Here is a 14302-nt window from a genome sequence, read left to right as displayed (position 1 = left end):
CAAAATGGTGGTGCCCTCTGGACCGGCAAAAGTCCACAGCTCAGCCCACCTTTCTCTTCACCTTCTCCGTTTGTTCCCCAGCCACTGTGCACAGTCCTCAGTGCAGTCCCTGGCTAGCAGGGTGATTTTTAGGTTAATTCTTAGGTCCTACCACCAGTCAGGAATCTCCTAGCCGTCTGTCACTGACAGACCGCAGCTCCGTGTATCTCCTTTTTTGGTACTTTCATGCAAATTCTTCTGCTAGTTGGGGTTTAGTCCACTTTTGTATCCTTCCCTTCAAGGCTCAGGGGTCCAAGATTATCTTCTGTGCCTGTGGTAATTGGTTTCCCTTTTCTTTGTTGAAGAGGGTCTGTGCAGTCCTTCTGCCTAGTCCGCCATCTTGCCAGAACTCGCCCTCCTTGGGTTTCTCAAAGTTGAGCATCTTTTCATTTGCTTATTTGTAGTCTGTATATCCTTTTTGGTAGTGTCCATGTCTTGTGCATTTTCTAATTAGATTATTTGTTTTATTATTACCAAGTTTTGAGAGTTATTTGTATTTATGACTTGTAAATATTTTCTCTCAATCTGTAGCTGTCTTTTCATTCTCTTATCCAAGACAGAGCAAAAATTTTTAATTTCAGTGAAGTCTAATTTCAGTTTTTCCTTTTTTGGATCATGCTTTTGATAGTAGGTCCGAGAACTCTTTGCCTAACCCCAAATCATTAGGATTTTTCCTATGTCATCTTCATGTTTAATCTATAATCCATTTTGATCAACTTTTGTATAAGGTGTGAGATTAAGGTGAGTTTCATTTTTTGCGATATGGATGTTCACTTGTTCCAGTACCATTTGTTGAAAAAACTGTCCTTTCTGTATTGAATTGCCTTTGTATCTGTGTCAAAAATTAATTGTCCACATTTGTGTTTATTTCAAGACTCTATTCTGTTCCATTGGTATGTGTCTGTCCCTTTGCTAATACTACACATTCTTGATTACTGTAGCTTTATAGTGAGTCTCAAAATTGGTTATATGATTCTTCCAACTTTATTTTTTTTCTAAATTGTTTTTATTTTTATTTTAAATAAAAACTTTTTATAATAAAAATATTTTTATGATCTTGTCTATATATATATTTAAAAATCCTTCTTGAGTTTTTCATTTAAATTATGTTAAATCTATAGATCAATATGGGGAAAACTAATGTCTTTATTGGGAGCTCTGGTAGCATAGTGCCTAAGGCACTTGACTGCTAACCAGAAGGCTGGCCACCAGCCACTCCTCAGAAGGAAGATGGGGCAATCTACTTCTGTAGTGATATACCTCGGAAACCCAAGGAGGGTCCGACTCGACAGCACATAACAACAACAACAACAAATGTCTTTATTGGAATCCGTGGGTAGTGCAAACAGCACATTTGGCTGCTAACCTCAAATTGAAATTTGAGGCCACTCAGAAGCATTTCAGAGGAGAATCCTGGTGATCTGCTTCTGAAAAATTAGCCATTGAAAACCCTATGGTAAACAGTTCTACTCTAACACACATAGGGTGGGCATGACTCAATGTCAACTCAATGGCAACTGCTTTTAACATCTTTACTATCTTAAATCTTCCAATTCATGAACATGCCTTTCATTTATTTAGGTCTTCTTTGATTTCTTTTATCAGCAGTTTTAGTTTCAGGATACAGATTATGTAGATGTTTTGTTAGATTTGTATCTAAGTTTTGTTTTGGTGGGGAGCACAATGGTGAATGGTGTTTTTTTGTTTTGTTTTGTTTTGTTTTGTTTAATTTGGTTTCCAGTTGTTCATTGCTGTATATAGCAGTATAATTGATTTTTTTGTGTTTATCTTGTATCCTGTTGACTTGCTAAATTCACTTTTCAATTCTAGGAGCTTTTTTGTAGATTTTCTTGGAATTTTTTATGTTGGGCGATCTTGTCCTCCACAAATGGGTACAGTTTTATTTCTTCCTTTTCAATCTGTATGTTTTTTATTTATTTTTAATGATATTACAAGATGTCAAATACAAATTGTGAGAATGGACATCTTTATCTAGTTTCCCATCTTAGGGGAAAACATTCAGTCTTTCACTTTTAAGTATAAAGTAAACTATGGCTTTGAAGTAGATGCCCTTTATCACATTAAGTAAGTTCCCTTTTATTCCTACTTTTCTGAGAGTTTCCATCATGAATGGATGTTGAAAATGACAAATGCTTTTTCTGTGTTAATTGATAGTATCATGTGGTTTTGCTTCTTTAGCCTGTTAATATAGTAGAATTCACTGATGGGTTTTCAATTGATCTAGCCTTGGATTCTCCAGATAAACCCCACTGACATTTGGTTGAAGGTTTTTGTGTGACTATTCATAAGGGATATTAGTCTCTATAGTTTTCTTTCCTTTTTTTCCTTGACCTACTATTTTCTGGTTTTGGTATTCATTAATACTGGTCTCTTAAAATTAGTTGGGAAGTGTTCTTTTCTGTTTTCTTGAAAAACTGTTTAAATTTGATGTATTTTTTCTTTAACTTCCTGCTGATAAAGTTTGTGAATGAAATTATCTAAATTATCTGTAGTTATTTAGTTAGCTTTTAAAGTTTGTTAACTAGGAATTCAATATTTTAATAGTTATAGGGATATTCAAAAATAACCATTTAATCATAGATGAGTTTTAGTAGTTTGTGGTTTTTGAGGAATTGATCCCTTTCCTCTGAGTTTCCACATTTACATAGGTAAGAGTTGTTTGTAGTATTCCTTTAGCATCTTTTTAAAATCTGTTGGCTCTGTAGTGATAACCTCTTTCATTCTTTAAACTATTGTGTCTTCCTTTTTTTCTTAGCCAGTCTTACTAGAGATTCGTCAATTTTGTTGATCTTTTCAAAGAACCAGCTTTGGTTTCATTGATTTTTTTTTTTTCTTTCTAATTTTCTATTTTTAATTTTACTGATTCCTGCTATGTATCACTCCTCTCTTCCTCCTCACTCTGGGTTTATTTTACTCTTATTTTTCTATTTTTTTAAGTTGGCAGTTTAGAATTTTTGAGACTTTCTTTTATACATTAGTATTTGATATTATAAATTTCCCTATAAGCATTGCTTTCGCTGCATCCCATGATATATGTTGTTTTTCATTTTCCTCAGTGACCCATGGATTATTTAGAAATGTGTTAACTTCTAAATGTTTGGAGATTTTCTATTATTGATTTCTAGTTTAAAACTCATTATAGTTTGAAGAACATCTTTTGTATTATCTCAATTCTTTAAGTTTTGTTTTTTGATACTGGATATATCTTGGTGAATATTCTATGTGTACTCGGGGGGGAAAAAAGAAAGGTATTCTGCTGCTATTGAGTGGAGTTCTATACATACCAGTTTTGTCCGGTTGGTAGTTAGTGTTGCTCAGTTCTTCTCCATTCTTGCTGATTTTTCTGTCTGCTTGTTCTGTCAGTTATGAGACAAAAACCACTGCCATTGAGTTGATTCCACCCATAGCGACCCTATAGGACAGAGTAGAACTGTCCAGAGAATTTCTAAGGCTGTAATCTTTATGGAAGCATACTACCACATCTTTCTCCCATGGAGTGGCTGGTGGGTTTGAACAGCTGACCTTTTGGTTTGCAGTCGAGTGCTTAACCACTACTAAGTGGTTAACCTCTCTTAACCACTTAAAGGAGTGCTATTGGGTCTTTTAATTAATGAGATAAGAGTGTTAAAATCTTCAGTTATAGATTTGTCTCCCCTTTCAGTTCTATCAGTTTTTACTCTGTATTTTGAAGTTCTGTTTTTAAGTACATACATATTTAAGATTATTACGTGGATTCTTGCTGACTTGACCCTTTTATTATTATGTAATGTTTTTATTTATCCCTGATTATTTTCTTAGCTCTGAAATTTACTTTGTATGATACTAATATAATCATTTTAGCTTTCTTTTGATTAGTGTCTGCATGGTATATCTTTTTCTATCCTTTTAGTATTTATTATGTTTAAAGTAATATTTCTATAGATAGCATAAGATGAAGCTTTGTTTTTTGTTGTTTTTGTTTTGTTTTGTTTCACCCTATTCTGATCATCTCTATCCTTCTATTGGCTTGTTTAGGCAGTTTACATTTAATGTAATTATTGGTGCTTAGCATCGTTGTTGTTGTTATGTGCTGTCGAGTTGGACCCAACTCATAATGACCCCTCCTTGGGTTTCCGAGGCGGTATCACAATGGAAGTAGATTGCCCCACCTTCTTTCCGAGGAGTGACTGGTAGGTTTGAACTGCCAGCCTTCTGGGTAGCAGTCAGGTGCCTTAGGCACTATGCTACCAGAGCTTAGTTTGCCATTTTATTACTTCTTTTCCATTTCATCCTATGCTTTTCATTCTCCTGTTTCTCTTTTCCTGTATTCTTTTGGATCATTTGAATATTTTTAATATTCCATTTTAATTTAGCTAGTATATTTTTTTTTTCCTGTATCTGTTTTTGTATAGATTTGGTTTCTCTAGAGATTACAATATACATACTTAACTTTCACAATCTAATAGAATCAGTATTTTAACCACTCCAAGTGGAATGTAGAAACCTTAACCCCATTTTGGGTACATTTACCCTCCCTCCTTTATGTTGTAGTTATATATACCGTATCATTTCTGTTGTTCTTTCATTTTTGATATTCAGATGACCATCTAATAGCATTTCCCCTTCCTTCTGAAGATCTTCCTTTAGCAATTGTTTTCAAGTGGGTCTGCTGACAATGAACTCTTTTAGTTTCCCTTCATATGAAGATGCCTTCATTTTGCCTTTATTCCTGAAGGATGTTTTCACTAGGTGCAGAATTTGGGGCTGATAGTTATTTTCTTTCAGCACTCTAAAAATGTTGTTCCCCTTCCATAAAGCATCTGTAGTTTTTGATGATAATGTCTGCTCTCATTTACATCATTTTTCTCTTATAAGTTATGCATCATTTTCTCTGGCTCTTTTATTTATATATGTTTAGTTTTCAGTTTGGTTATGAATTTTGGGGTTATCCTGTTTGAGGTTAAGTGAACTTCTTGAATCTGTTGGTTTCTATGTTTTGTTAAATTTGGGGAGTTTGGGGAGTAATTATAGTCTTCAAATATTTCTTCTGCACTATACTCTTACTCTTCTCCTTCAGGGACTCCAGTAGCAGAAATATTAAGTATTGTATTCTTGCCCCACATATCCCTGATACTTTGTTGTTTTCTAAGTATCTTACACCCTGTAGTTTTCAGACTACGGTTGGGTTCATTATCCACAGATTCAGCCAACAACCATGTATCCAAAATATTTGGGGGGAAAAAATAAAAGCAAGCAATTAAGTGGTCAAAGCAATTCCTCAGAGGCTAAGAGGGAGCAAAAAGTAATATATTAGGTATTATAAGTATAAAAATGATTTTAAAAACATACGTTGGATGTGTGTAGGTTGTATACAAATACTATAATATCTTATATAAGGGACTTGAGCATTTGCAGAATTTGGTATCCACAGGGGGGTTCTGGAACCAATCCCCTGCAGATACCATGGGACAACTGCTGATCTTTCTTCTTTCATCTTCATTTTTCTATTTACCCTATCGTTGTTGTTGTTATGTGCCGTCAAGTCGGATCCGACTCATAGCAACCCCTCCTTGGGTTTCCGAGGCAGTATCACTACAGAAGTAGATTGACCCATCTTCCTTCTGAGGATTGACTGGCAGGTTTGAACCACCAGCCTTCTGGTTAGGAGTCAAGTGCCTTAGGCACTACGCTACCAGAGCTCCTATGGTGATATATATGTATACACACATACACGTATACGTGTGTGTGTGTGTGTGTGTGTTTCTCTATCCTATAGGGTCGCTATGAGTCAGGATCAACTTGAAGGCACACAACAACTGTAATTTTTAGTTCTAAAATTTCCTTTTGGTTTTCATTTATATCACTGTTTGCTAAGAATTTGCAGAGACTTTGTATCTTTCCATTCTTTTCAAGTGTTCACCTTTACTTCTTAAAGCATTTTTATCTAGTTCCTTTAAGGTCTTTGATAATTCCAACATCTGTGTTATCTCAGTATTATCGTCTTTTGCCATGCAAGTTGAGATTTTACTGGTTCTTCATACAGACCAAAAAAATCAAAGTCAGTGTCGTCAAGTCAATTGTGACTCATAGCAACCCCTCCTTAGATTTCCAAGGTGGTATCACTATGGAGGGAGCTCTGGTAGCATAGCGGCTAAGACACTTGCCTGCTAACCAGACGGCTGGCGGTTCAAACCCACCAGCCACTCCTCGGAAGGAAGGTTGGGCAATCATACTTCTGTAGTGATACTGCCTCGGAAACCCAAGGAGGGGTCGCTATGAGTCGGGGCCGACTCGACGGCACATAACAACAACAACAACATCACTATGGAAGTAGATGGATTGTATCCTGGATATTTTGAGTGTTATGTTATGAGACTCTTGGTGTTATTTAAATCCTATGGAGAATTTTGACATTTTTGGTTTAGCAGGTAACTGACCAAATTAGAATCAGGCTGTAAGCTCCAACTAGTTTTCTGTGTGTTTTGGTTCCAGTTTTAGTTCACTTTTCGATTTCAGTTTTCCAAAGCTTTTGCAGTGCTATTTGAATCTGTCTTGTTCACTGGGCCAGTCTGGGGCATGGGTAATAGTATATCCCATGCTTCAGTTCTCAATGTTTATGGTAATATCCACCTGTGTAAATCTTGGACATGAACCCAGGAGTTCATAAACAACTTTATGGAGTTGTTTCCCTGGGTTCCTCCCTTGTCGTAATATCCCAATACTTTCAGTTCCCTGGGACTGCTCTTTCAGTCCTTTAGCCAGAAAGCTGACACTTTTATTTATGTCACTTTGCCACACACTTAACCATACATGCAAGAAGAACTAGGAAAAGACAGAAGACAGACATCATAATGGAAGTTTGTATACCTTCTTGAGACCATAGCTCATCCAACTGGAGATAAAGGTTCCCCTCCCCCCAGAATTTTAGGGACTTGCAGGCCCCTACTGCCTACATTGTCTCGACCACTATCACTACTACCATGACATGACCTCTGAAGGAAGGTTGGGCAATCCTACTTCCATAGTGATACTGCCTCGGAAACCCAAGGAGGGGTTGCTATGAGTCGGGGCCTACTCGACGGCAAATAACAAATAACATGACATGACCTGGGCTAGAAAAGAGTGGAGGGGGAAATGGTGTATTTCTCCTCTCTTTGAGCCTTAGAAGACCCCTTTCCTGAGGGCTTTCTGGGTGCTCTCTGCCAATCCCAGTACCCACTTTCAGGTTTCATTCTATCTTGAATCCAAGCCAAGACATACCAGAGTTAAAAAATAAATAAAGGTCAGAGGTGGGGGGTGGGGAACAGCCTCCTGTTCAGTGTATTTTGAATTCTTGCCATGTTTACTTCCCCCAATCTGCCTGCTATCATATATAGTTTCAGCATTTAAATAGTTACTACATACATTCTCAGGTTTTGTTAGCACTATTCAGTGGACACTGTGGTTTGTGCTTACTCCATCTTAACCAGAGCCAACCTCTAAATTAACAGGAATTCATAGATGTTGTAAATTATATTTACTGTGACTTTGCTGGGCAGTTATACCACAAATATATATATATAGAGAGAGAGAGAGAGAGAGACAGACAAACAGACAGACAGAGAGAAACTAGAGGATATAAAGGGGGGAATTGAAGCTGTTTGGAAACTGAAAAAATACACAATGAAACATTTCATCTCTAATTAAGGTTTGAATGCTTTCATTTGAATTTAGGAATCTATTAGCCCTGCTTTTTGTAGTTTTCCTTCAGCAGAAACAGGAGAGTGGGAATAGCAGAGAAAAGACTTAATGAAAACTTAAAGAGTGAGAGGGATGTGAATTGACCTTTAAAGGATTAGATTAGCAGAATTTATTCAGATGGAATGAATGAGTAAAGGTATTCAAAGCAGAGGAACAGCTTGAGAAAAGGTATACACAGGTGTAAATTGTATGACATGTGTGGGTGTGTTTGGTAGAGGAGGAGACAAAACCAGAAAAGGAAAATCTGATGCAGTTGGCTACTTACTATGCCTTCCTTATCAATGATTACCAAGGAGCTCTGTGGTAGCACAGTACCTAAGGTATCTGACTGCTAACCAGAAGATTGGTGGTTCAAACTCACCAGCCACTCTGTAGAAGCAAGACTGGGCAATATACTTCTGTAAAGATTTGCCACCTTGAAAACCAAATGGGGGCCGCTATTGGTCAGAATTGACTTGTCAGCAGTGGGTTTTTTTTTTTCTTTTAATCAGTGATTACCATAAAATATTCCTACAAACATATTTGAAATGGTCAAATTGGTATGAATTTAAAAAATGTGTTAGAATTTAGAATATATGCTAAATAATCAGCCCTATACTTTGAACTGCTCTATCCTGCAATTGGTGATATCCTCTATTTTTTTTTTTAACATTTCATGTACATTTAGTTTCACTCTCCAATTACCATCCCCCAATCCTAACCCAGTCTTCCTCCCCTCCCTGCCCAGTAACATCACCCCCCCACCCCTAATAGTTATGCACTCCTGTGTGTCCTACATTTCTCTGTTCAAATGTTGTCCCTCTGGTGCCCTGTGTTCGATTGCTCCAAGGGATGCATCTCCATACAGTATGTCCGTACATACCCCTGGGTTATAAGGGTCGGCGTATACATTTTGTTTACTATTGGGCTGACAGCCAGCCCCTGGGAGTGAGTTTTATTCCAGGCCCAAAATGTATGCCAGGACCATAGTATTGGGCATCTCACCAGATTCCATCCAATGAGTAATTCTGGTCATTATTGAGTTTTTGGATTTTGTTCCACGTTTTTCCTCCCACTCTATCCAGGATCTCCAGATTTGATCCTTTCCAGAGTGGTTGGCATTGGTAGCTGGGCACCATCTAGTTCTTCTGGTCTCAAGGTCCATCATGTCCTAGGGCTGATTGCTTCCAAATGCCCTTGGTTTTTTGCATTCGTCTTCAATGTTAGGAGACCATTAGGTGCACCTTAGATGGCTGCTTGAAAGCTTTTAAGACCCCCGTCGCTACTCACCAATGTAGGATGAGGGACAAAGTTTTTATGTATTTTATTGTGACAATTGAGTCTCGTGTCCCCCAGTACTATGGTCCTGAGTTGGTAGATCCATTGGATATCTCTCCCATAGTGTCTGGCTGTCTGTGAGGGGTTGCTCTATGTCTGTCTGGTGTTGTTTCTGTAAGGATTGTGGGTATTTTGTATCACTGGTATCTGTGCAAGATTAGCCTGCACTGAATCTATCTTTGGTGTAGAATATAATCCTGTTCACTGACTGCCATCGGATCTTCTCAGATGTTCATGTGTCTATCTGTAGCCTGGTGTTTGGTGTTAATGGTAACGCAATATTGTAGATACACTGGTATTAGCCTCTGTTGTCTATATCTTATATGCACAATTTGGTGTCCTCCCTTTCCTCAGTGTTATCATGGTGGTCCAGGCTCTTTCTGTACCATCCCTTCCCTTCCCTCCCCACCTGGTAACCTACAAAGTGAGTTCCCTTTCTTAAGCAAACCCTTCTTTTGTCTTTTTACAGTAATGGGCTCATACAATATTTGTCCTTCTGAGATTGACTTATTTCACTCAGCATGATGTCCTCCAGGCTCATCTGTGTTGTGAAATGATTCGCATATCCTTCATTGTTCTTTAATGTTACATAGTATTCCATTGTGTCAATGTACCATAATTTGGTTATCCATTCATCCGTTGATGGGCATTTAGGTTGTTTCCATCTCTTTGCTATAGTGAATTGTGCTGCAGTTAACATAGGTGTGTATATTATGTCTGTTCATGTCTTGCCTCTCACCTCTTTAGAATATATTGCTAGCAATGGAATTGCTGGGTCAAATGGTATTTCTATTTTCAGTTTTTTAAGGATACACCATACTGTTGTCTCAATGGCTGTACTATTTTACAGTCTCACCAGCAGTGCGCGAGAGTTCTAATCTCTCCGCAACCTCACCATCATTTGTTATTTTCTGTCCTGTTGAACTTTGCTATTATTGCTGAGGTGAGATGATATCTCATTGTTGTTTTGATTTGCATCTCTCTAATGATTAAAGATCACAAGCAATTCTTCATGTGTTTGTTGGCTGCCAGCATATTGTTTTTGGTGAAGTGTCTCTTTAAGTCTTTCACCATTTTTGAATTGGGTTGTTTGTCTTTATGGTGTTGAGGTGTTGAAGTTTTCTCTAGATTTTGGAGATAAGTCCTTTGTCACATATGTCATAGGCAAATATTTTCTCCCAATCTGTAGGTTCTCTTTTTACCCTTTTGATGAAGTCTTTCTATGCACATAAGAATATAATTACGTATTTTATATATATTTTAATTAAAATGAATTGCATTTGCCATACTTGCTTTTATTTACTTACTAGATATTCCATCTTATATCTAGTATCTTTTTCTTTCAAAAGTAGTGATATTTACCTTACCTTAATTAAGCTTAGTACATTGATATAATTGTAGATTCAGAAATAGCAGTAGATTCTTAAATAGAGTACCCTGTGTACCCTTTATTCCGTTTTTCCAAATGCTAACATCTCACAAAACCATTACAATATCATAACCAGGATATTGATATTGAGATAGGCAAGATAAAGAACATTTCCATCACAAGAATTTCTGTTTCCCTTTTATATACCCACTTCCTTTTCTTCCTCTTGCCTCATCTCTAACTCCTGACAACCACAGTCTGTTCTTCATTTTTATAATTTTGTTATTTCAAGAACCTATAAATGGAAATATACTGTATATAAACTTTCAGATTGGCTTTTTTCATTCACCATGTTTCCTGAAGATTCATCCAGGTTGTTGAGTGTATCCATAGTTTGTTCCTCTTTATTGCTGAGTAATATTCCATAACTGTTTTACTTTTATGTGAAAAAAGAAAGTCTGTTCTCAGGAGTCTTTTATCATTTGTATATTTGCTTTGGAATTAAGATTAAAAGAAAAAGCCTTAGGAGAATTTAATGTTCCTTCCTAATTATATTTAGGTAAATCAATCATACTGTATTGGCATTACTAAATCCTAAAGGAAATAAATATCTTATATACAAGTAGATTCTAATAATTATTTTCCTATTAGAACAAGTGAAGGAGAATATTCCTTGAAAAATATTCAGAATAGCCCTATTCCAGTATTTTCTCACTGTAATCAAGGATGAAGCAAGAAAGAGTCTATTCCTGGGCATTACCTTTTGCATTGAAAATGTGTTCAACTTACAGCATTAGTATATTCCTGTTTTCATTAGGCAAGATGGTTTCAATTGTTAAACTAAAATTCTGGCCCAAATAATGAGGGAGAGAATGAAGACTTCAATTTCTAAGTTGTGGGAGGTAAATCTGGGACCAGATTCTGAAGTACATGCTCATCTAAGAAGCCTAGATTTTATCCTAAGCAGTGATAAAGGAATGAAGAAAGAAATTGGTCATTCTTTGAATTGAATTGCTCCTAATTTATCAGTTAACTATAATAATAACTCTAAGTAGAAAAATTAATAATGTCCACAATGTTGTTTTAACTTCAATATCATCTTCCATCTCAGCAAGTAATATCTCTGGCTACTTGGATTTTCATTTGAGGAGAAATAAAGGGTATAGATATACAATAATAAGTAATTATATTACCATCATATAGTTACCACCACTTATCTGTTAGTTTGTCATACTGTGATGGCTTGCATATTGCTGCGATGCTGGAAGCTATGCCACCAGTATTTCAGATACCAGGAGTGTCACTCATAGTGGATGGATTTCAGCAGAGCTTCCTAATTAGTACAGTCTAGGAAGAAAGAAGAAGTGGTCCACTGCTGAAAAAATTGGCCACTGAAAACTTTATCATTAGCAGTGAAACATTGTCTGGTACACTGCTAGACGATGAACCTCTCAGATTGGAAGGTACTCAAAATATGATTGGGAAAGAGATTCCTCCTCAAAGAAGAGATAGCAATGATTGTGAGGATGATGCAGGATCAGGCCGTGTTTTGTTCTGTTGTACGTAGGGTCACTGTGAATCAAAAGCAACTCAAAAGTACCTAACAACACCAACAATTACCCAGTTGGCATACTTTTGTTATTTTAGTGTAAATAAATGCATTGAGGAGATAGAAAAATAAAGGCTGTTAGAGATTTGTACTTAGCAAAAGAAATATTGGTGTTTATCCTACAGTACTATAAACACTTTACCAGGGATTTTTAAATTCTCATTTTACTGATGGCAGATATAAAATGAGGAGTCTTCAGTAGACATTAATCTCATCATTATATACTTTAGACAGTCTTTTTATGTTGTCTAAAAAGATGTGTGTTTTACTATTTCTCATACAGTAATAATCTGTAAGTTCTAATATAAAAATTAATAAGTATAGAAAATCTGCTGAATAAATCCACCTGGTAATCCAAAAATCTTAAAGAAATACATGCTTTAACTCAGTGCAAAGACTTCACTTGATTAGTGCTGTTTCTCAATTCAACAATCAAACAGGAGAAATCTAAATCAATATTTTTGACTGACATATTTAATGGGATTTGATTGAGATGCAGATAACTACACTCTGTTTTAGTATGACTTTATAAGTATTCTGATTGTAATTATGATGTATACTGTGCTACTAGTTGGAAAAGAACAGCTTTTTTAATTCCTTAATGTCTTTCATATAGATATATGTTCTTAATTAACAACTTACTTACTCACTTACTCACTGCTGTCAAGTCAGATCCAACTCACAGTTACCCATCCTTGGGTTTCCGAGGCAGTATCACTTCAGAAGTAGATCGCCCAATCTTCCTTCCAAAGAGTAACTAGTGGGTTTGAACTAACAGCGTTCTGGTTAGCAATCAGGTGCCTTAGGCACTATGCCACCAGAGCTCCCTAATTGGTAGTTAATTACTACCATAATAAAGAAAATGTACCTGAATATATAAAGAATACTTTCTACTTGCCAAAAAATGTGTATTTATTTATAATAAAAAGTATTTACTCTGAGCCTATTCTGTACATACAGGGGGAAAAAATGTTGCTGTCTAGGCAGCCCCAAGTATGTCAGAGTAGAACTGTGTTCCATAGGATTTTCAGTGACTGATGTTTTTAGGAGATAGATTGCCAGGTCTTTCTTCTGAGGTTTAATTGAGCAGGCTCCAGGCTCTAACCTTTCAGCTAGCAGCCAAGCACATTAACCCTTTGTCCCACCCAGGGACTCCACTATTCTGTATGGAATACTATAATTAGACCACTATAAACATAGAGGTAGCAGGAGCAAAGAATAGACATCTAAAACTTTATGAGTACTAATAATGTTTATCATTAGTTAGAATATGAATAGGATGAAAGAAAGCATGTAGAGTCTTTGGTGTTTACTCTGGGCACAGTGAAGTTCAGTTCAGTCTTCTTTCTACTTTTCTGGTACCATTGTTAAATAAGCAAGGGTATAGGGGAAGGTAGAGCCATTCAGACCTGCGTTGAAATTCCACTCCTATCACTTAATAACTGCCCTTGACCAAGTTATATAACCTCTCTGAACCTCAAGTTTTGTCTTTTTTTTTTTTTTTAACTTACAAAACAGTTTGTTCTGAAAGTTAAAGGAAATAAGTTTATAAAACTTCTAGCACAGTGTCTAGAACATAGAGATGTGTGGTTGGGGAAGGAAATGAAAAAAAGTTGTTACTTGAAGGTAGAGGTCCTCTTCTAAAAAATCTCAGGACTCATGTAATTCCAAAATATGTCTAATTCCAAAATTATATGTAAATCTGCACTGATTTTGTTTCTCTAAGATATGTTTGTGAGTTTGGGAAAAGTGCTTGATTTTAAAGTTTTCCTTTCAAGGACACAATTACCATATTTATAAGAGGGGGAAAATCCAAAGGAAATATAATCTATAGTGAAAGTTGCTGTTTCAGAATTTTGGTAGTTAAAATGTTTGTGACACATGGATTTATTTCATTTTAATCCCTTCTTTGGAATGTGTCTTTCAGCAGGAAAGGAAGGACAAGAAATCCTGGGGCCTGAAGCTCAGGCAGGTGAAGCTGGATGTACAGGTAGATACTCTCTTGCCATTTTCTTTGTCACTGTAGTCTTCAAATAAGGTTTTTCATGTCACTGGTTTTTATATTGAGTCAATTTAGTCTATTTCCTTTTCTTTTATCTTGCGTTCCTTAAATATTTAAGTACTTAGGCAAATGGGTTAAAAGTTTATATGCTTTACAATATAAATTTACAGATTCACAGAATAGCTGATTTTCATTCTATAAGAATGATAAATGTAATTTATAGGTA

At 36.2% G+C, this 14302-nt stretch overlaps 1 protein-coding gene across 1 annotated transcript in view; it reads left to right on the top strand.

Annotated features, from left to right (window-relative positions):
* The window catches only part of ZEB1 (zinc finger E-box binding homeobox 1), a 320602-nt gene that overhangs the window by 258082 nt on the left and 48218 nt on the right, over positions 1–14302 (top strand). Inside the window, exon 3 of the mRNA XM_007942468.2 lies at positions 14002–14064. Within this exon, the coding sequence (XP_007940659.1) occupies positions 14002–14064 (63 nt within the window). The remainder of the gene's footprint in view (positions 1–14001; positions 14065–14302) is intronic.

Source organism: Orycteropus afer, unplaced genomic scaffold, assembly GCF_000298275.1.
Source record: "Orycteropus afer afer isolate SDZICR_OR568_19922 unplaced genomic scaffold, OryAfe1.0 scaffold00090, whole genome shotgun sequence".
Lineage (NCBI taxonomy): Eukaryota > Metazoa > Chordata > Mammalia > Tubulidentata > Orycteropodidae > Orycteropus > Orycteropus afer.
The sequence above is the reverse complement of the archived record's forward strand: the minus strand, read 5'-3'. Positions and strand labels throughout refer to the sequence as shown.